The sequence below is a fragment of the Ovis aries genome, chromosome 2, assembly GCF_016772045.2.
Source record: "Ovis aries strain OAR_USU_Benz2616 breed Rambouillet chromosome 2, ARS-UI_Ramb_v3.0, whole genome shotgun sequence".
Taxonomy (NCBI): Eukaryota; Metazoa; Chordata; class Mammalia; order Artiodactyla; family Bovidae; genus Ovis; species Ovis aries.
This window is the reverse complement of record NC_056055.1, coordinates 69,040,224-69,062,453: the sequence shown is the minus strand read 5'-3', so window position 1 is coordinate 69,062,453 and position 22,230 is coordinate 69,040,224. Positions and strand designations below refer to the sequence as shown.

The 22,230-nt window shown below is 42.1% G+C and overlaps 1 protein-coding gene across 25 annotated transcripts in view; it reads right to left on the bottom strand.

Annotated features, from left to right (window-relative positions):
* Nucleotides 1–22,230, bottom strand: part of KANK1 (KN motif and ankyrin repeat domains 1) — a 216,009-nt gene that overhangs the window by 3,614 nt on the left and 190,165 nt on the right. For 18 of the 25 annotated variants that reach the window (XM_060410924.1, XM_060410915.1, XM_012123804.5 and 15 more), the window contains 7 exons: nt 11,875–12,066; nt 11,110–11,218; nt 9,675–9,920; nt 8,210–8,297; nt 3,664–3,883; nt 943–1,085; nt 110–310 (listed from right to left, as the gene is read on the bottom strand). In XM_060410924.1, coding sequence (XP_060266907.1) covers nt 110–310; nt 943–1,085; nt 3,664–3,883; nt 8,210–8,297; nt 9,675–9,920; nt 11,110–11,218; nt 11,875–12,066 — 1,199 coding nt within the window. The remainder of the gene's footprint in view (nt 1–109; nt 311–942; nt 1,086–3,663; nt 3,884–8,209; nt 8,298–9,674; nt 9,921–11,109; nt 11,219–11,874; nt 12,067–22,230) is intronic. The other 7 variants (XM_060410921.1, XM_060410918.1, XM_012123819.5 and 4 more) reach the window with 1 other exon arrangement.

Sequence of the window (22,230 nt, the reverse complement as noted above, 5' to 3'; positions counted from 1 at the left end):
GAGGAGGATAAAGGAGGATTTGCTCTCTCCCCTGGTCAAGCAGCACTGCCTCTCCCCCAAGTCCCTGTGTGTCGCTGGCCTGGAGGCCCCACCAGCGGAGACAGCTTACATTGTCCTCCAGGTGGCCGTTGCAGCCTGGCTGGGCCAGCAGCAGCTTGACGATCTCCACATGCCCGTGCTCACTGGCGCACATCAGGGCGGTGGAGCCCTCGTCGTCCTGAATGTTGACATCAGCCCCGCAGGCCAGCAGGCCCTTCACCATGTCAATCCGCCCATGACTGACCGCCAGCATGAGGGCCGTCTGCCCTGCCTGTGAGGAGAAACGAAAGCGGACTTGAGAAGCACGTGGTGGGCTGGCAGGGTGTGACCCACAGTGGGGCTGTGCTGGGGGAAGGGAAGCAGGGAGAATGATAATGGGAAAGCATCAACAGGGAATTACTTAGGGCGGGTGGTGGCAGTCATGGAGAAACTCACTTCTTATGAGCCATGAGGTCATAAGTAAGACCCTAAGTCATGAGTCAGTTTTCCCTTTGGGTTGGAGGATCCGTCTCATGATAGCAAGGAGCTGGAAAGTTCAGAAGATGGTCACAGGTCAACTGTGATCACATCTGGGTGAGGGGCCCTGTGCAGGTAGGAAGACACTGTGATCTGGAGACAGTCAGGGAGCAGTGGCCACTGGGTAGATGGTGGGGACTCCCAGTCACTCACAGGCAGGCTGACCCACGATTCACGTGCACATGGCTTCAAACAAACGCAATGCAAGGCAGAGAAGGGAGAAGTTTCCATTGTGTGGTTAAGCTGGCGTTTCATGGGTATATTTGGTCATCAAGGACCACTGGGCAGCCACACAGAGTGTGCTCAGTGGTTAGGAGCATGGCGGGGGCACTTGCGCAGGTCACAGCTATGCCAGCTAGCACAGAATCTGCAAGTAAGTACACTCACCTGGCTGGCTTTGGCGTTCACATCCCCACAGGCGAAGAGCTCTTCCACAACTTGCATGTCCTTCTCTGCTTCCACGGCAGCGAGGGCTGCCAGCATGATGGGGGTGTACCCTGCCTTATTCTGGTGATCCACATTACACACGTCTGCAAAAACATGAGTCTCTTGAGGCAAGAGCCAGTCTTCTAACAGCATCAGTTGTCCTCCTAAACTGAAGGTGTGGAGTATGGGAGAGCCCAGTGAAATGGCCTCCAGCAGTCAAAGTCCCAGAGTGAGTCAGAAGGAAATGTGAGAGATGTTTCATACCAAACCAAAGAAAAAGTTTTTTTCTAGTTCATGAGAAATAACAGCAAGCTTTCACAGCCCCTCTTGTTTGCAAATAGCGGTTGAACTACAACAGCCTGGAAGTCTGGAAGGCTGTTCCAAGTAATGGTTGCTTTGACGAATACAATATAATGTGGGATCTAGACATTAATCTCTGTCTAGAAAATCACCATTTTGGAGTGAAGAAGGTGATCAGAGCTACAAGGGAAAGAAGGATTTGTAGAGGCTTATGCAGGAACACTGAATATGGTGTTCCCCAGTCACAAACCACTGCTCACTCTGAGACCCTGAGCTTGATGCTGTCATGTGGGACCCTTCGAATTAGAATCCAATCATATGACACCCAGCTCTAAGAACTGTAGTCTGACAGCAAATTTAGTTAAATCCCTTACAAACTGTCAGGGACTCCTAGACTCAATAAATCAGAGCTTTTCTAGTCCTGTAATTCTTAAGGAGTCTTCAGGGCCTAAATTAGGCTTCCCAGGTGGCTCAGTGGTAAAGAATCCATCTGTCAATGCAGGAGACGCAGGAGCTAGAGTTTGATCTCTGGGTCAGGAAGATCCCTGGAGGAAGAAATGGCAAACCACTCCAGTATTCTTGCCTGGAAACGTCCATGGACAGAGGACCCTGGCAGGCTACAGTTCACAGGGTTACAAAGAAGTCAGACATGACTAAGCATACACACACACAGGGCCTAAATTATCCTCCAGGCATCCTTAAGTTCCTTCAGCACTTTCTAATAAAATGAAAGGAATGGAGAGTGCAGGCAAGAAACTTTGTATGTGAGACCAGATACAATTAAAGTGCTTAGGGTGTTTCTGTCATTGAGACTGAGAAGAGACTGTATGGTGAAAATGTTCTTAAGTTCTAAACAACTGCCTACTAGGGGCATAATGGTATTTTTAATAGTGTGCATTTTTTAACAGAGAAAAGGAAAAAGAAAAGAAAAAAGCTGTCTGATGGAGAAGTGGGTGAACAGACATGCACTTTGAGGCCCCTTACTATCTCTGGCATTCGGCTCTTTGCTGATGTTGCTAGTATCCTAGATTTACAAACATTCTTGTAAATGGAGCCACAATCTCAGTCTATAAAGGTGAGCATTATAAAAAGTGAAGTAAACCCAGAAAATGATTAACCAAAGCCATCCAACAATGGAACTAAAATAGTTTAGTTTACCAAAATATTCTGCCCATGCAAAATTTCCAAGGGCAGATTAAACTGTTATTTTCAGAAGCACTCCTGAAATCCTGTTCTTAGCTTCCCCGGATATTATCCACTTCTCGGTTTAAACAGTAACCTGTGCTGAGAGTATCATCAGCTCTGTTTATAGTCTGGAAAGTCTGAAGGGAAGGAGGCTTGGAATTCCTTCCTTTAAACTGGAAACAGTTTTATCCTAACATGGCCCCTAAACTGGGAACAATCAAACTTAGAAAAAAAGATAGATTTGTTTGGTCTCTTCTCTGCATTAATCTAATGTTTCCAAGACAAAGCAGAAAAAAACTGGGACAGGTGGGTCAAGAAGCAGAATGGGAAAACTGGACAATTGTATTGCATATTCTAAATCAGATGTTCGCACTGCGTTCTCGCTCATCAGACTGAGGTACCATGGATTCTGTATCCATCAAATTAGAAGTAAAAATATGTATTTCAAAAAGAAATAAAATGACTTGTAGACTCAAGGTATCGATAATAGGGCTGTTCCATCTGAACAAAAAGTTGAAAGCTCCCTATTTCTCAAGGGGACCCTTCTATGTAATACCCCCTCACTCCATGTTTAATACATCCATTGGCTATATTCTCGAATGGTGAGTTCTAATTACTAACAAACATTTTCACTGTTCTTATTACTATGGTTCAGATAAAAAAATAACCCTTTCTTATTTCAAAGCTGATTCCCCAGGAACAGGGGTGCGTTTTGGTAGAAACAGTGATGATTCTACCACAATCTGTTGCAGCAGCTGTGCCCGGTCCCCACTGTGACTAACTGCATAGCTCTGCAAAGTGGCTGGAGAGGGGTCCTGGCCCAAGCACAGAGAGAGCACGCCACAGACACGAAAGCTGTGGCTCTGGCCCCAGGAGCAGCGTTCTGCCTCTTGAGAATGAACCCAACAAGCCTACCTGAGTCAGCTCAGGCTGGGAATGTGAGTCATGTGTGTTACCAAGGGTACATCTTGCTGAACTGCAGCACGAATATCCTCAATGGCACCTTCCAAAACAGATCTGGAATCTGCTTCAAGCCTCCCATGAATGACTCAAGAATGAGATTCTTACCGTCTCATGGGGAAAAGCAATGGAAAAGCTTTTAGAAGGGTCACAAAACTGAGGAGTGGGTCGGCTAGCTCCTTCGAGCTGAGTTACAACCTGAGTCTGCTGGAGGAGAGAAAGGGACTGCTAGCGTACCCGCGTCCAAGAGCATCTTCACAATCTCGAAGTTGGAGTGCGACACGCTGTAATGCAGGGCGGTGTTGCCGTTGCCGTCTGCCATGTTGATGACGTGACGCAGGACTTCCGGGGAGATGGCCTCAAAGGCGGCTATGTAGTCCCCCACCATGGCCGGGATGGCTGACTTCTGGCTGGATACACGGAACCACTCGTGCTGGAGGGTGTTCAGACAGAACCTCTGCCAAGACACCAAGCGGTTGGCCATTAGTAGTTCTATTTATAGACCTTTCTGGGACCTAGCTGAAAGCCCAGGAAATCAAGCCTTTTATAGTCAAAGTACATGCAGATAGAATCTGGTCTCAAAGAACAACTAATCAAACCCAGAGCCCTCAGAGAAGCCTCAAATTCCAAACTGAAGTATACCTTCTGATTTGCACACATGCACATGTTCTAACTTCTATACCATTGTGCAAGAATTATACCAGGATCCTAAAATTCTGACTCTGCTAGCAATGAGCTGTTCAAAGCTGGGGAAGATACTTACTCTGTACCTCAGTTTCCTCATCTGCAAAATGGGGGTAATAAAAATGCCTTTCCTTCACCATGTTTGTGATGACAAATGAGGTAATACATGTTAAGTCACTTAGGCCAGGGTCCATTTATTACTGAACTATTAATATTATGTAGGGAGGTTGGCCTTGAAAATGATTCTCATAGTAACCAGGACAGGAGAAATCATTTGACACAATTAGGTTGCCTCCTTCCTGTCCTGTCCAACTTCAACTCCTTCAACATCCATCTCCACAGCACTAGGCTGGAGACCATAACCATGCAGGCAACCTGATTCTTACTACATCCCAAATAAAAATGTTCAACCACAGAAAGAGAATAAAAAGCAAATTACTTTTTGCTGAAACAAATTACTTTTTCCCATCAGGATCGTCTGCATCTGGTCATCAGCCCCACTTGCCTTCCCTTAGGCTGTGGACACATGAAACTGGCATTTCATAGTTTGGTCACTTGAATGAAAATGTTCCTGACCAGGAAAGAATTCATCTAATTTTTCTTTTCTTCTGTTCACTCACATATTCAGATTTCAATTCTCTGGATACCTCACACAGAGGGAAGGGAAATTATGTCATCTGGGTGTCAAACTCTGTTATAGCTACATATTCAGTGTCCTGATATGGTTACATGGCCCTGGTGTTGCGATCATTCACATTTGGGACTTTTCATAGCACAGTACTTTAAACATGTATTTACTGAATGAATATTCAATAAACAAAAAATGGACCAATCCTGGAGTGTGTGCTAAGAATATGCTTGACAACTGGGGTCCCAGAAATGTTAAGTCCTCCCCGAGGTTCACATAACCTAGCATTATGGGTAGAGTCCCTGGTGGCTCAGAGGTAAAGAATCCACTTGCCAATGTAGGAGACACAGCTTCAATCCCTGGGTCAGGAAGATTCCCTGGAGAAGGAAATGGCAACCCACTCCTGGGAAATTCCATGAACAGAGGAGCCTGGGGGGCTATAGTCCATGGGGGCACAAGAGTCCAACAAGACTTAGCGACTAAACAGCAATAACAATGGGAAAGGTAAAAGTAACAGTATATAACAGCTATAAAATCTGGGGTCTGAAAGCACCAGTTTTAAGTTCAGGTTAAACCTAGTGGGAAATATTAACACTGCAGTGACCTTTCCTGGTCTTATTATTTGTGACCAAGGCACACACAGGCACTTAGTCTACCCTGATAAGAGTTCAACATGTACATAGATGTCCCCCTAGGCCAGGGACTCCATTTAGTATTTTCTTCTGTAAACATCACTACTATGCTCCTTTCTCAGTACAATATTTGAAGGTCAAGATTCAGCTGGCTCTGATAAATTTAAGTTTCTAAAGCGATATAAACAGATGTGAAAATACAGCATAATTTAAAAAAATGACGCCATATAACAAGGTAATATGATTTAGCTGGGCTGGGATAAAAAAACCTACGGGATGAGAACTGAAGACAGGTATCATCCATTCTGAGCACTAACCAGCAGCTACTTATAATCTTTAGGGCCTCAGTTAAAGCAGGATAGACCAGGATAGAATGTCCTGGTGGGCACACGTACGTCCTTCTCCTGTGCTTGCCATCACGAATTTTTCTTCAGATTGTGTTTGTTATATGAGGAAAACTATTTGCCTTTCCAGCATTAACATCCATCTTAACATTTTGGTTTCATAACTCTACAACTTTGTGAGACCTTTGAATCAACTTTCTCATCAGCTGCAGACTTTGATTATTTAGCATAAAACTTCACATTAAATCTTCTACTAATATGCAAAGATTCCAATGAACATTACTATCTAGAATAACATGAAATGCTATATCTTCTCAATGCACTGAATTCAAGTGTCTACCAGAAGCCTGGTCTAACCTATGAAGTGAAGTGAAGAAGTGAAGTTGCTCAGTCATGTCCGACTCTTTGCAACCCCATGCACTATAGCCTACCAGGCTTCTCAGTCCATGGGATTTTCCAGGCAAGAGTGCTGGAGTGGGTTGCCATTTCCTTCTCCAGGGGATCTTCTCAACCCAGGGATTGAACCCAGGTCTCCCACATTGTAGGCAGACGCTTTACCCTCTGAGCCACCAGGGAAGCCCAACCTATGAAAGAAGCTGCAACCCAGCAGTGGCCATAGGACTGGAAAAGGTCAGCTTTCATTCCAATCCCAAAGAAAGGCAATGCCAAAGAATGCAGTAGTTTGTGAGCATCTCACACGCTAGTAAAGTAATGCTCAAAATTCTCCAAGCCAGGCTTCAGCAATACGTGAACCATGAACTCCCTGATGTTCAAGCTGGTTTTAGAAAAGGCAGAGGAACCAGAGATCAAATTGCCAACATCTGCTGGATCATGGAAAAAGCAACAGAGTTCCAGAAAAACATCTATTTCTGCTTTATTGACTATGCCAAAGCCTTTGACTGTGGGGATCACAATAAACTGTGGAAAATTCTGAGAGAGATGGGAATACCAGACCACCTGACCTGCCTCTTGAGAAACCTGTATGCAGGTCAGGAAGCAACAGTTAGAACAGGACATGGAACAACAGACTGATTCCAAATAGGAAAAGGAGTATGTCAAGGCTGTATATTGTCACCCTGCTTATTTAACTTCTCTGAAGAGTACATCATGAGCAACGCTGGGCTGGAAGAAGCAGAAGCTGGAATCAAGATTGCCGGGAGAGGTATCAATAACCGCAGATATGCAGATGACACCACCCTTATGGCAGACAGTGAAAAGGAACTAAAGAGCCTCTAGATGAAAGTGAAAGTGCAGGGTGAAAAAGTTGGCTTAAAGCTCAACATTCAGAAAACGAAGATCATGGAATCTGGTTCCATCACTTCATGGGAAATAGATGAGGAAACAATGGAAACAGTGTCAGACTTGATTTCTGGGGCTCCAAAATCACTGCAGATGGTGATTGCAGCCATGAAATTAAGACGCTTATTCCTTGGAAGAAAAGTTATGACCAACCTAAACAGCATATTCAAAGCAGACACATTACTTTGCCAACAAAGGTCCATCTAGTCAAGGCTATGGGTTTCCCTGTGGTCATGTATGGATGTGAGAGTTGGACTGTGAAGAAAGCTGAGCGCCGAAGAATTGATGCTTTTGAAGTGTGGTGTTGGAGAAGACTCTTGAGAGTCCCTTGGACTGCAAGGAGATCCAACCAGTCCATTCTGAAGGAGATCAGCCCTAGGATTTCTTTGGAAGGAATGATGCTAAAGCTGAAGCTCCAGTACTTTGGCCACCTCATGTGAAGAGTTGACTCACTGGAAAAGACTCTGATGCTAGGAGGGATTGGGGGCAGGAGGAGAAGGGGACGACAGAGGATGAGATGGCTGGATGGCATCATTGACTCGATGGACGTGAGTCTGAGTGAACTCCGGAAGTTGGTGGTGGACAGGGAGGCCTGGTGTGCTGTGATTCATGGGGTTGCAAAGAGTCAGACACGACTGAGTGACTGAACTGAACTGATGTTATGCTATTCATGCTCCGTAAGGCAAAACTGTCTACCTCTTTGCCGCAGGCTTCTAAATCTCTCAAGCAGTGAGCGGCCAACAAGTGCAGTTATTTTTAGGTTTAAAAATAGTGACTGCCTGCATTCCACATCAGAGCATAATACGCAGTTTCATAATTGGAAGGAATGCTGACCTCGGCTCAGATAGGTTTCTCTTAAAAACACAGGCTAACTTAGAAAATTCCAGGACTCTGCTCCCTGGATCACTAGGTTCTGTAAGCAGCCGAACATGCCGAAAGACGATGAATGGCCGCAATTAGCCCTCCTTTCCATATGCAAGTATTTGCCTCACAGATGCTCAGCCCCCAAGAAAAGTTCAGGCTGGAGAAACGAGATCTGCAGTCCGGCCTGAGGGAGACATTCACAGGGTCGCCCGGCGCGCAGGGCAGCAGGATGGTCACTCTGCCCACGCACTAGGAACAGTCTGGTGGGGAAAGAGTGCAGGCAACAACAGCCCAGGGGCAGCCTAGAGACAGGGTCTGTAGGTCAGACTCACCATATCCTTGCTGGTCAAAGCTTTGGGGTCATTTATGTTATTTTTCAGTAAGTTGCATGCAGACAACATCTTTTCACTTAATTCATATCTAGAAAGGGGAAAAAATAGAAGAAAGAGAGCTCAAGACTGACTACAGAAGGAAAGGCATCTTTACCTCAAACTCCATAACCCTTTACAAGACCAGGAGCCCCAGGTCAACCTCAGCAGGTTGTGGTGGTGGTAGGTGCCTGCCTGGGAGAGCCCAGATGCCCGAGGTCAGATGCTACACGCAGAGCCAAGGCCTCCAGCCAGAGCTCCGGCCTTATTTCATGAGGGTAGCTTTCAGTTTCACCACTTGGCTTGTGTGGCCTTATGGAGATTTTCCACTTCTTTGGTTCTAAGTTCTTAAACATAGTTTTATTCTTGAGGGGTTGAGGACATCTGAATTACCACACACCCAGTATGCTGACCAGTAAACCACACATCTGAAATTACATTTGGTGACTCAGGAAGGGTTTATTTAACCCACATGAAAACATGAACTTAAAAGTCAGATGACATATGGTATATAAAGTATACCTCAATAAACTTTTAAAACAAACAACAGATATCAAAATACTGAGCCATTTGAAAATACTTGAAGTACAAAGACACTTACCTTGTGTTAATGCAGTTAAATATTCATTTGCCAAATTAGTTTTCTGAAATGTTCTAGTTATACTTCACATGGTGAAAAAACATACTGAAATTTCCACCTGTTCTGCTCTCTCCTGTTCTATAAGCATCAATTCCATGTTTGCTAAGTCTTTAGAATTGGCTACACTTTTAGTACATGTTTTAGCCAACCGGAGTGTTTGATATTTCAGCTGCTGTTTATGACAGTCCCAAAGCCATTCTTGTGGTGATCTCAATCACTCAATGAGCAACAAACTATGGGCATGTGACTGATCACATCATCTCTACAGTAAATGTGACCTTTGGTTGAGGCCAAAAACTGTTCCTCTCATATAATCAGTACGGACCCATATCAGTAAGGACACCTGTATAAGGATAAATGGGTAATGGTAAAATCTGAAACTTTAAAATGTGAAATATGTTGGTTACAAAAAATTCTAATATGCCTTTAAATATAAATGGGGTTGTTAAAACAATGGAAGCTTTAGTGGCGCTTAAAAGTTACATGGATGGTGCCTCCACATACAAAGTTAGATATTAAACAGTTAAAGAAACAAAGGTGAACAGATACCAAGCCCTTCTCTTTGCTACCATGAGATCTAGCAGATTTTTACTTCTGCACTTGTATCTACCAGCATCAGGACAAGAAGTACACACCGCTAAGGACACCAGGTAAAGTTTAGCCCTTTTTTGGAGACTGGAAAGATTGATCTATTAAGATTCAACTGCACAATCTGCACAACCAGACAATTCTACTGCCAAAGTACACCACACGTGGGAAGGGTGAAGGGAGGGGGAGGATGTACCACACCTCTCTCTGATTTCCACCTTCTCAGGTTCGCATTCTGGAACCTGGATTTCATCTTCCACCCTGGTGGACGTGAAACCTTCCACATTAACTGCGTGGTGGCCTTCTGACATTCCCCGAGTGTCTTCATCCTCCTCTTCCTCCTCCTCCTCTTCCTCGGGAGGATACTCAGGGACATCACACTCGTCATCTGACTCGGAAGAAGAGCTTTCATCTGAGCTGGAATCATCACTGGAAGTGGTTTCATACCTAGGTGGCAATTGGGAGTTCAGGAGATGCGAGGTGTGCCCGTGAAGACCCAGTGACAGAAATGTTTATGAAGGGAAAGCTGCTAAATGACTCCAGAAATTTCACCAGTGGTTTTCAGACTCTGCACTTAGAAGTTTGGAGTAAAGCCTACTTAGAAATCTGGTGGTTTTGAATGGGTTATCACTTAAAAGGGATAACCAAGGTTGTTGAGCAGTATAAGATAACCACTTGTAGAAAATAATATGTATATATATATATATATATATATAGCACCTCTAGCTTAGTGTAAATCAAAGGAAACTTATTTTATGGAAATCAGTTCTGCAGTTGTTCATCTTTCCTGTTCCTTTTCTTTCCCCTTTTCATTCTTCCTATTTTGTACCTTTAATTCTCCTACTGTCCAAGGTGAACAGATTATGTAAGTGACCAACAGTTCCTCTGGTACACACTCTCCAAACTGTGGGACACATTACCCAATAAAACGTTAATGACTTGGAAAGCAGACACCACTAAGTTAAACCTTTGTGGCACGCTTTACTATAAATATTATCTCAACTAACTCTGCATTACTGTTTCCTGTTGAGCCCATGTATGGATTAACAGGATTAACTGCTTTGATTCAACTGCAAGAGGCCAAACAGGCTTGACTATTTATTTACCTGGGCCACTTACAAGAGAAGGAATAAAACTAGAACACATTCCATTTAGAAAATGAAGAACTGATGGCACGGCGAGGTTACTCTTCAGGTGAGAGGCCCTACTATTTTGTTCGTAAGCCTGGAGAGCCAACCAAGCACAGCAACCCATTCTGAAGGAGTGGATGACTATCCCTGGCTCATGGAGCAATGCTCTCGGTCTTTGCTGCTCAGTCCTGCCACAAGTAAGTTACAAGCTGTCCAACAATGCAGGCAACCTGCTGCCTGCTGCTTTCCTTGAAGACCTTTTGTTTCATATCAAAGGCGAGAGGATGTAAATTACTCAGCTTCATCAGATATCCTTTCAAGAGCGAAATATCCTTACAGAGAGCAAGAAGAGAGAAGAGAGGCCCAAATGCACCTTTATGAGGAGCGAATCTTCTGTCACCCTATGCGGCAGCATCCTAGACTAGCACCTTTAAATAGGACTTGGGTAGACAGGAGGCAAAGGAAACAGACCATGTATCAACACTAGTACCTCCATCTTTCCTTACCCTCCATTAATGCCAACAAACTGAAGATTCTTTTTTGCTCCATTTGAATCTTTGTTGGCATCTTTCTTCTTCATGATGGACTTCAGCGTACTTTCATTATTTGTACATACTGTGGAGAAGTGAATCATGGTGATCAAAATTAAATATAATTCATACCCATATAAGTAAGTGAATAGGTATTCTTCATGTACATTCACTTTTTATTTATGTAACTAGAGATCGTGGCATGTATATATGAGAAACTTGTCCAAAATCCATTGGAAAATTGTGTGCGTGCAAAGAAAATAATTCAAAGTTCCATTAATAACATTCTTTAAATGTAAAAAAAAAATCCATTAGTCCTTCCAGACATAACAAAAGCAGTGACAACTAGCATCTATATCAGGCTTTACTGTTTATAAAGTGATGTCATATCTCACTTGATCCTCAAAAACCATCTAGGCACTAAGATAGGGATTATTATGGTTTTTTTTTTTTTTCAGTTGAGATAAACCTAGAAAAATTTATACCTGCCAGACTGTGAAACAGTGAAATGCTGTTTAAAACACTTTGTAATTTGCAACATCAGATGAGTTTTCTTAAGGGAACCTCATTTCTTAAGGGGACTTTCTTTGATAATCTTAAGAGATATTCTAGGCCTACTTGCTAACAACTGTGTAATCATTTTTCCTGGTCAATTTATAAGAAACATGGGCATTAGACTAGAATGCTGACAACTCTGGTCCTATGCTGATGCTGAGAAGGGTTGTGAGTGAGGAGAGTTACCATAGAGGCCAGCGGCTATCTGGTCGTCCGTCAGGTTCACTGGAGACAGCATGCTCTCCTGGGTGGGGAAGGCATCCTGGCTGCCGATGGGCTTCCCTTCCGTGGTCCCCACCTCCTGCAGGGATGTCTGTGAGTTTAATGGCCCTCCTGACTGAAGGCCTCCACACTTACAGGTGTATTCCAAATTACTGCCTGTGAGGAAGGAGAAGGATGGACAAATGTGTGATGCTAGGACCAGATAAAATATGCTAAACAGTTTTTTAAAAAATTCTTGCAATTCATCATTTTCTCAAGCACTTTTCTGGTGTTTTCTTTCTGCATAATTAGCACTACTATCCAAGCCATCTAAAAATCAAACCCCCAAGGCCTTCTTGACTCTGACCTCTTCCCTTTGACCACATCCGGGCCGGTCCTTCTAGCTCCGCAGTGCCTCTCTTCTGTCTGTTCTGGCGCTGCCACCTTACCTTACCCTGGACCACCAGTGCAGCATCCCGACTGTCCCTCCTCCTTCACATTTACCCCTCTCCCATACTGCTACAGAGGAGAATTCCCACTCAGCTCAAATCCCACCCTTATTCCAGCTCAAACACAACGTGAAAAATCTAAAACTCTCTCTACCACTCAGAAAATATAGTTCATGCTATCAATACTTAGCCAGATATTCTAACATCTGCCACTTGGCACTAGCTTACCTCTCCAAGGTTATTTCCCACTATACCTGTGGTCTTTTTGGGGTGCATCCCAGCAAATGGAACTCCTCCCAGTGTAGAAAGTGGGGTCTCCTCTTACAAGCACACCTGCCTCAGTTTACTCTCTTCTGCCTGTTGCTGCTCCTTCCCTATCCTCCCTCACACGGACAACCCTCCCATTACTTCCTCTTCCAAGCCTTCCCTCATCTCCCCACTGGACACTAACTCTCCTTTCTCTGAACTCTCAAGGCCCGTCTTTAAGACTCTCCTATAAGATCTATAATACAAGGTACTAGCTGGTTCCTTAGACTCCCTTCTTGTCTGTAAATATTTTAAAGGCCTACAAAACTGATCTAATCAGCTTTGCTTCTCTCACTGCATCTTCTAGGTTGCTTTTACTTATGTTAGGTACTTAATATCTGTTCACTGATGAAGCAGAAAAACTGTATTATGTGATATATATATATATATATATATATATATATATATATATATATATGTATAGCACAGAATTTGTGGGCTTCCCAGCTGGTGGTAGTGGTAGAGAACCAGCCTGCCAATGCAGGAGACATAAGAAACACAGGTTTGATCCCTGGGTTGGGAAGATCCCCTGGTGGAGGAAATGGCTCCCTACGCCAGTATTCTTGCCTAGAGAATCCCATGGATAGAAGAGCCTCGTGGGTTACAGTCCACAGGGTCACAAAGGGTCCGACATGACTGAGGTGACTAAGCGCACACACGCACACAGAATTTTCAATGTGGCTGACGCTTCTTAATTCTGTTCAACAGCAGCACAGTTCTTCCTCCTTTAGTTCCGTAGGCACTGGGACCTCTCTGGTGCTTTCTGCACAAATCCACCTCCCAACTCAGCATGGACAGAGAGTACTGAATGCAGCCCTTCAAATAATGTTCAACTGCCCCACGACCTGACGTGACCCCTGACAGAGAATAAGAAATGTCTCCAGTGCCTTTTCAGGCTCCAAAATCACTGTGGATGGTGACTGTAGCCATGAAATTAAAAGACGCTTGCTCCTTGGAAAGAAAGCTCTGACAAACCTAGATAGCATATTAAAAAGCAGAGACATCACGTCACTGACAAAGGTCTGTCCAGTCAAAGCTATGATTTTTCCAGTAGTCATGTACAGATATAAGAGTAGGGCTATAAAGAAGGCTGAGGGCTGAAGAACTGATACTTTTGAACTGTGGCGCTGGAGAAGACTCTTGAGAGTCTCTTGGACAGCAACTAATCAATCTTAAAGGAAATCAGCCCTGAATATTCATTGGAAGAAATGATGCTGAAGCTGAAGCTCCAATACTTTGGCTAGCCAAAGCAAAGAGCCGAGTCATTGGAAAAGACCCTGATGCTGGGAAAGATTTAAGCAAAAGGAGAAGAGGGTGATAGAGAATGAGATGGTGAGATAACACCACCGACTCAATGGACATGAGTTTGAGCAAACCCAGGGAGACAGTGAAGGACAGGGAAGCCTGGTGTGCTGCAGTCCATGTGGTCACCAAGAGTCAGACATGACTTGTCAACCAAACAGCAGCAGCAACCAGTGCCTTTGCTTTAAGTAAACAAAGCAGGGCATTTATCTTCATTCCTCCTTTTCCAACTTCATTCATCATTACTTCGAAATTACTACAGTAACCTCCATAGAGTCTCAACAGTTAATCCTCAAGTGCCAAAACACTCCCTAGAGAAACATCTTCACTAGGCACTTCCCCATTCAAGAACCAGCAATGATTTTTAAAATGCAAATACATTAACAGTTTTATTGTTGTGAAACCTTAAACAGTCACAAAAGTAGAGAACGGTATAATAAATCCCTCTGTTTCCATCACTAGCTTCAATAACGATCAGCTATCTGGTTTCATCTATACTGCTTCCAGCCATTCACAATGATTCTTCTGAAGCAAAAGGTGAAGATCCTATCACTTTCATTCATAAATATTTCAGTATATATTCCTAACACATTCTTAAAAAAATAAGCATAAAGCTAAAACCATCAAATCTAAAAAAAGATAATTTGAAAGTATTATATACCTGGTCAGCATTCAAATTTCTGCAGTGATCTCTTAATGTTTTTTAATAGTGTTTGAATCAGAACCTCAGTCCTGTATTTCCATTGATTACTATGGTTTTTAAGTCTTTTAATCCATAGTTCTCTTTCCTTCTAAACACAGCTTTAAAAATATTTTTTAAGTTGACGTATAATTTATATAAAATAAAATGAACAGAATTTCAGTGTAGAGTTTGATGAATTTTGGCAAATATACATGTGTGTGTGAGCACCTCCTTAATTTAGCCACAGAACATTTCTGACAACCCAGTAAATGCACACTTCCCGCCTGCTGCCCTTTCCTGGATAATCTTCCCACTGGCGGCAACCACTCCTCTTCTCCAGAACTTGGCTTTGTAAACTAGGGCTTTTAACAGCTCCTCCAGTCAAGGTCCACCTTCTCAAGCAGGTGCCTGAGGATCCTTCACGGTGAACCAGGACAGCTTCTTCTTGCCTGGGGTAGCTGAACTGCTCAACAACTCCTACCCTCTACTTACTCAGAGTGGTCTGGTGACTGAGTAACTCCCACCTCGCTGTCCTTCCTTACTAGGCTTTCTTAACAGGCCTGGAATTTCAGCTTCCTTTACCAGCAGAATTCCACTCATTCTTCTCAAGGGTTGGTGTCATTTCTATTTCCTGTAGCCTTTTTCCTATAATACCATTATACAAAGATCTTTACCCCTTACTGTTCTGCAGGGCTTACTGTCCAGACCAGAATACATCCTGCCCTCTGTTTCCTTGGTCTTATACATCCCTTCTGTGAGAATGTAAGCTCCCTGAAGTCCCTCCATGCTACATTATCTGTGTCCTCTGCAGTGCTCTGAACAGTGCTGGACAACTGAAAGACTTCAGTAAGTGCCTGTGTAATTCAACAGAAAGTCACAGGGATTCTGCTAAGTCTAACGAGCAAGGCAAAGAGCAACAATAAATGTTAAACTAGCTCTCATTAGCTGGGTCAGAGGAAATCTGTCACCTTTATCATCAGAAAATGGTTTCAGAGTTGTTGAAACTCTGGCTGCTCTTGGGTGACCCAGAAACCACTGCCTGATCTTGATAAAGACCCATTGTGTTTAGTGGGCATAGATAAGATGACATACACACCAGCATTAAGACTGACAAATGACTGCTGTGTTCAAGCAAAACACATGAAAAGTGCAGCCAAAAAAGTCAGAATTAAAGTGGCCAACAAAAGTCAATGGTCTCAACCTGGGTGCCCTTAGAATGCCTGAGTTGGGTGTAAGATACAATGAACTATCTGCAGATGGATCCAGTATTAGTGGTTTTTAAAGCTCTCCAAGTGAGACTTCCCTCAGTGGTGAGGAATCGCCTGCCAATGCAGTAGACGCAGGTTTGATTCCTGGTCTGGGGGAGTCCCGTTTGCAGCGGAGCACCTAAGTCTGTGTGTCACAACTACCAGGGCTGTGCTCCGGGGCAGGGGTGAGACAGGGTGGGGGATAGGGGTGGTCTGTAACTACTGAAGCCCACGAGCCCTAGAGTCCACTCTCCACAGCAAGAGAGGCTACCACAACCAGAAGCCTGTGCGCTGCAGCTGGGGAGCGGCCCTTACTTGCCACAGCTAGAGAAAAGCCCACTCAGCAACAAAGACCCAGCATAGCCAAAAATAAATGAATAAATAAGTAAAATTTTTACAAGTTTTGCAAGTGATTCTAATGTGCAGCTAGGATTAAGAACCAGTGAATTTAATTAACCAATCAAAAATTTGCTGAAAACAATGTAAAATTTGACTGCGGTAAACAAGAGTTTAGACTTTCCTTTAAGAAGAGCCAACTCATTGGAAAAGACTCTGATCCTAGGAAAGACTGAAGGCAAAAGAAGAAGGGGGTGGCAGAGGATGAGATGGTTAGCTAGCATCACCAACTCAATGGACATGATTTTAAGCAAACTCTGGGAGATAGTGGGACAGGGGAGCCTGGTGTGCTGCAGTTTATGGGGTCACAAAGAGTCAGATACAACTTAGCAACTGAACAACAAAAACTGATTTCACTCTATCAACTTGGACCATGTGAATTATCAGGAATTACTGGTGGTTTAGTTAGCAGTCCTGGACCACTAATGGTAGAAGTCCATGACTAACAGTAAATGCCATGCAAACAGTAAGGGTTAAACAACAGGAATCGTCACCAAACACCTTCAGAATTCTGGTACACTGCCCAAGCTGCTCAAAATTTCCACAGCGGGCAATAGTTGTGCAGGTACCACTGGGGAGTCAGTGAACAGGGGAGGGGGCAACTGCAATCTTCGGTCATTAACTCAAACTTATAATGGCCATAAATGCCAGTAAAGCATGAGCTCCGTTTTACAACTTGACCAGATTAGTGATAACTAAGACACAGCAAGTGACAAAAATCTCAGTGTTCCAGAAAATAAGAGCATCCTCAAAGCATTAATCTAATTCTTAAAGTACATTTAGCATTTAATATATGGGTAATTTTACTACAAGCTAAGGCAAACTGTAATGAAAAATAAAAAGGAAAACTTTTTTTATGTTTTTGACTTTAGAAATGTTAAAGCTATGTGCATGCTAAGTCGCTTCAGTCGTGTCCAACTCTCCATGACCCCATGGACTGGGGCCCATCAGGCTCCTCTGTCCAAGGGATTCTCCAGGCAAGAATACTGGAGTGGGCTACCATGTCCTCCTCCAGGGGATCCTCCCAACCAGGGACTGAACACGAGTCTCCTATGTCTCCTGCATTGGCAAGCAGGTTCTTTATCATTAGAGCCACTTTTATATATTTTAAAAAACCAATGAAAAACAGAGACAGAGAAGCTTTTAAAGAAATCACCTCCTACAGTCTCCTCTGTGATATTGTTCTGTCTAGAGTGGGTATTAGTTGTTGGCACATAGCAAATATATTTCTAAATTTGTTAGAAAACTGACTTTTATAAATAAAATGGATTTTAAAAGTTGCTTTGTTCACATACTGTAGCTCTTCTGGCATGCTATCTCATATTTTTATTTATAATGCCAAGTGCTTTCTGAAAACACAACTATGAACAGTGTGGCCAACTATTTAATTATGTTATTGTACCAGACTTTCAGTTAAACATTTGATTTGATTTTTAAAGAACATCTAGCTTACTTGTCAAAAAGAAGTAGGACTGAAATTTCTGAGTCATAATGGAAGCCATTCATTTGGCATTTTCTCAAATTGTAACTGAGAATTCAAATGAGTCTAAAATAACACTTCTATTTTTTCCATAAGGAAAAGGGCTTGAGCACAAATGTACCCTTTTCACTCTACATGTTAGTTTGGGGAACAGACAGTAGAGATTATTCATGAAGGATCGCCTTTACTGGTACACATTGCTTTTGAGTGGAAAGTATGTAGCTTTGATGGAGGAGACAGGACAATCCCTTCCTGTCTGTAGGCTCATCTCTCAGAGCTCTTCTTGAACAACCATGCTTGTGGCCACCGACATAAAGTCACTAAATGGTGAGAACTGCAGTGTAATAATTTCTAGGGCCATTTTAGTATTTTCCTGAGAGGTACCAGACAGCTGTCATGAATGTATCTAAAAGCGGGTATTTGGAAATTAAAATGCTAGAGTGTATCAAGAATCAGATGCTCCCTTACCACAACCCCACCCACACTTAATTACACACCAATCCAAGACTTGACCCAGAAAACCCACACTGACAGGCTGCATTAACTAAAAATTGGGTTAAGCCGATGTGCTCTTGTGTTCTTCCAGATACAGCTAACGTCTTCTCTATCCTAAGCTCATCTTCTCCCTAAAGCCCAGAGAACTTAACTGAAGCTGAATTATTCGAGCATTTTTATTTTCATATTATTCGGTGGCTAACATACACCTCCACAGGTTACCATTCATATTTCTGGTATACGTGTTTTTGCTTCTCAACTGGATTACAAGTTCAAGGCTTCACCACTTTGTCTCTCTGTTTCAGTACCACACTTTGAGTACAGTTGACAACGAATTCATAGCTATCAACTAATCTGAACAGAGATGAGGACAGAGCAAACTTTAAATATGTTTACTGAGATACAAATGACTTGCTGATTGAAGGAAGAACCAGTGATTATAACCATCAACCATTACCAACAATTCCCTTCATCATTTATGAATGGACATCCAGGAACTAAATGCCACTTCTGTTCTTAAAAACCACCTATCTCTATGCTTTAGCCAGAAATGAACTACATACTTCACAGATTCATTGAGAGTAGAAGTGTCAAAGTAAACTTGTATCTTTTCCCAGAGTGCATATACTTATTTCACTAATACTCATCTAAAATGATAAAGCATCAGTTTCTCTTTTAAGAAACTATTTTCAAACAAGAGTCAACTGCAGGGCTCACAAAGAGGGTGGACCGATTTTAAATCTTTATAAAAGATTTTTCTCAAGGCTGAAGTGTTTTTCCCAAGGTCAGTAACAGATGTCCTAGATCTGTAATTTCAATCTGGGCATTGCGGGGGTTTGGGGGGGGGGACGGTCAGCTATCCCTTTTCAGAGTCTGATAAAAATTATGCACTTTCTTTACAAAAATTCCAAACACAAAACCATTTCATGAAGCCATGGAGCCCAGATAAATAGCACTCACTTTAAGGCTGTTTATTCCACAATATTTCCCAGAAATAGGACCTGAGTGTGCCTTATTGAGTGGTAGCAGTGGGTGGCAGCAGAAAATCACGAATTTGGGGAAAAAATGTTCCTCAGATGAATCTGATGGGCAGCCTGGTGAAGAGCTAATTTTATACAATAATCCTGCAGAAAGGGCCCCATGGAAGAAAAATCTAAACCTACCCTCTCATGACATAGGAGGACATGGCAGCCCAATACCACTCAGCCCAGGCGTGACTGCAAGTTCTTGGGCAACCAGTACCAGACATCAGCTCTCTGACCTCTGGGTCAGAAGACTTTTACATCATGCTCTCACACACAATGTTCCAGAAACATTTGGTTTGGATTATTCAATGCTCTTATGGCATTACTAAAAGCAAATTGTGATTTTAAAGAGAGGTACTGGGACCAGTAAATGGTGTATGATTTGAATTAAGGAAACTAACTAGAAATGATATTTTGTAATGACCTTATTTTCCCTGTTTTTGCTTTGGCTCAGATCTCTGTCTACAAAATTGCTTTCACAGTTATGGGAATGACTTCAAGTTCATAAATTTTTTTCTTTAGCAAACCCAAGATAACTAAGAGTGCAAATATGGAAGCTGATTTAAAAAGCAGTTCTTTTATTTGAGTATGAGAGATGAATTTTCTATAAATCATGTGGCAGGCAGTTAGGTTCCACAGTTATAGATAGTTCTGTTTGTTATTTGCTCAGAGACAGTCACATATTTTTAGAATATTTGTAACTGCAAGTCATTTGTCTAGAATATTCTCTCCAGAGGTTAAAAAAAAAAAAGAAAAAGTAATCCACTTCTCAAACCAAAACAATCCAGTTAATTAACAGAAAGAATAACCATGTTTTCCCTGAGGTTTCTTAGAAACTTATTTCCTCTTAACCTAATTCCATGAAAGAAAATATTAAATACATTAAAAGTACTTTATAGATCATCTTTGATTACCATCAAATTCAGATGCATCAAAACTGTGACATTATCTCTCAAATTCTGAAAAAATTCCTGTGATGTTTCATGTGAAAAATACATAGGCCATATATGATTCAAATATAAAAAAATGATGTCTCTGAAATACAGAATTGCACCCCTGAACATACCAAACACAAGCGGTTACCCCATGACAGCATGAGGGAGGCTCTCAGTATTTTGTGTTCTTCTGAACTGTTAACTTGTTATAAGCACATACTCCAGTTACAACTTCAAGAAACTGAATAGGAGTGCAAGGCATTATTATCATGCTGTTAAAATAATGCTATTTTGCATATTAAAAACTGATACCTTCCAATCTTCAACCCTTGGAAAACTGAAGAGGATTCTCTGGGCTTGGTACTAATATACACCTAGTTTAATTTGGTGCTTCATTTTAAGCTTTGACACAGATTACAGAAGAATCTGAATTGGAAATTTATTCTACTCTTTTTGTGTTTTCTCATTGTTGTAGTAATCTTGATAAAAGTGTTACCTGGAGAGGTGTAATAATGGGGGGCAGGGGAAGGCGACGGCTAGGCAAAATTATGAAGACAAAAATCTGCATTAAACACAAAAGACTATTCATAGCATGTTTGTTTGGCAGTTTGTTCTAGACCTACCTTTCCATTTTTGTAAGTATGGAAAACAGTTAACAGCAAGGACAGCCAGCATTTATACTTTGTACTGCAGACTAGTCCAAATGCTTCATTCATACTGATTCACTAAAGATTCATTTCAACCCTGTGAGGGAAGAAAGACAACCTGTCCTAGTGCTGAGAAGGAATTCAAACCCAGAACACCTGGCTTTGGAGCCCAAATGTAAATTCTTTAAACTAAAATACTAGGTTTCCATAAGTGATCATATATATACAGAAATGTATTCTAGATTGTACATGAGCAATATTCTCTAGTGTTCAGGGTGCACAATAAGCTGGAGTATATTTGACACACTTTCACTCTTCACAGCCTGTAGATGTTGAGATCTCTACTACATCAAGCCGTTTTCCTTTTCACCCCATACAACACACACTAGATAATAAAATTTTACTTCTCTAGGTTAAGTTCCCAACCAAATTCCTTCATTAGAACTTTAAAGCAAAATACAAATGTGATGGGAATTACAGAAATACTTTAAAGTTGTTCTTGCATGCTCCAAGAGGGAGCTGCCACTATGATCAAATAAGTGCTATAAAAAATATTTATGTTTTGTTCATGAATGTTGTAGGTTTCCTGCATTTTAGCTGATTAAGTAGGTGTTCATGTGCAGGGTCAGATCTAAACAGTGATGTCTGGAATGTCAGGGTGACTGGAAATAGACCAAAAAACACTGCAACACAGCCAGACAAAACCTCCACCCGAGTCTTGATGCTCTGGGTATTGGGCGGATTACACCAACAATACAGCTGAATATTTCTGGCAAGAATGTGAAATAGAAACCCTGGTTTGGGGAGGAGGGAGGAAGCCTGGCAGGAAAACGCTCTCAGAATGGATGATGCGCTGTGCCATCTGTGTCTGGAGGTTTAAGAGTCTCATTTTTGACTTCCACATCTGACATCATGATTTTTAAAAAGTAGTGGAAACAGACATATTATTAGTTACTTAAGACCTTGCTTTAGTTCACACATCATTTTAATCCCTTTGCTCTAGCTAAAATGACTCCCTATATATTCATTAGACTCTTGACTCCAAAAGGCAAAAATCCGCTATACATCAGCTGTCACTGTCATGTTCATTTTTCCTTCCACAATAAGCTATCTGTTTCACAGCACAGTTACTAAAAAACGAACATTAATTCAGGTTTTCAGGTGAAACCTCACAAGATACAAAAATAATCTATTTTGAAAAAACCGTGAAAAAAAAATAATCTATTTCAGTCTATGTTAACCATTGCCTTTTTGGCTCTAGAAGGAAACAAAGAATTTGCAATTTTTGTTAACTTATATTTAAATCTCTGCTGCATGTTTTCACATAAAACTAAATTTAATGCACACCATACCAATCATTTAAAGCATTTTAATTCA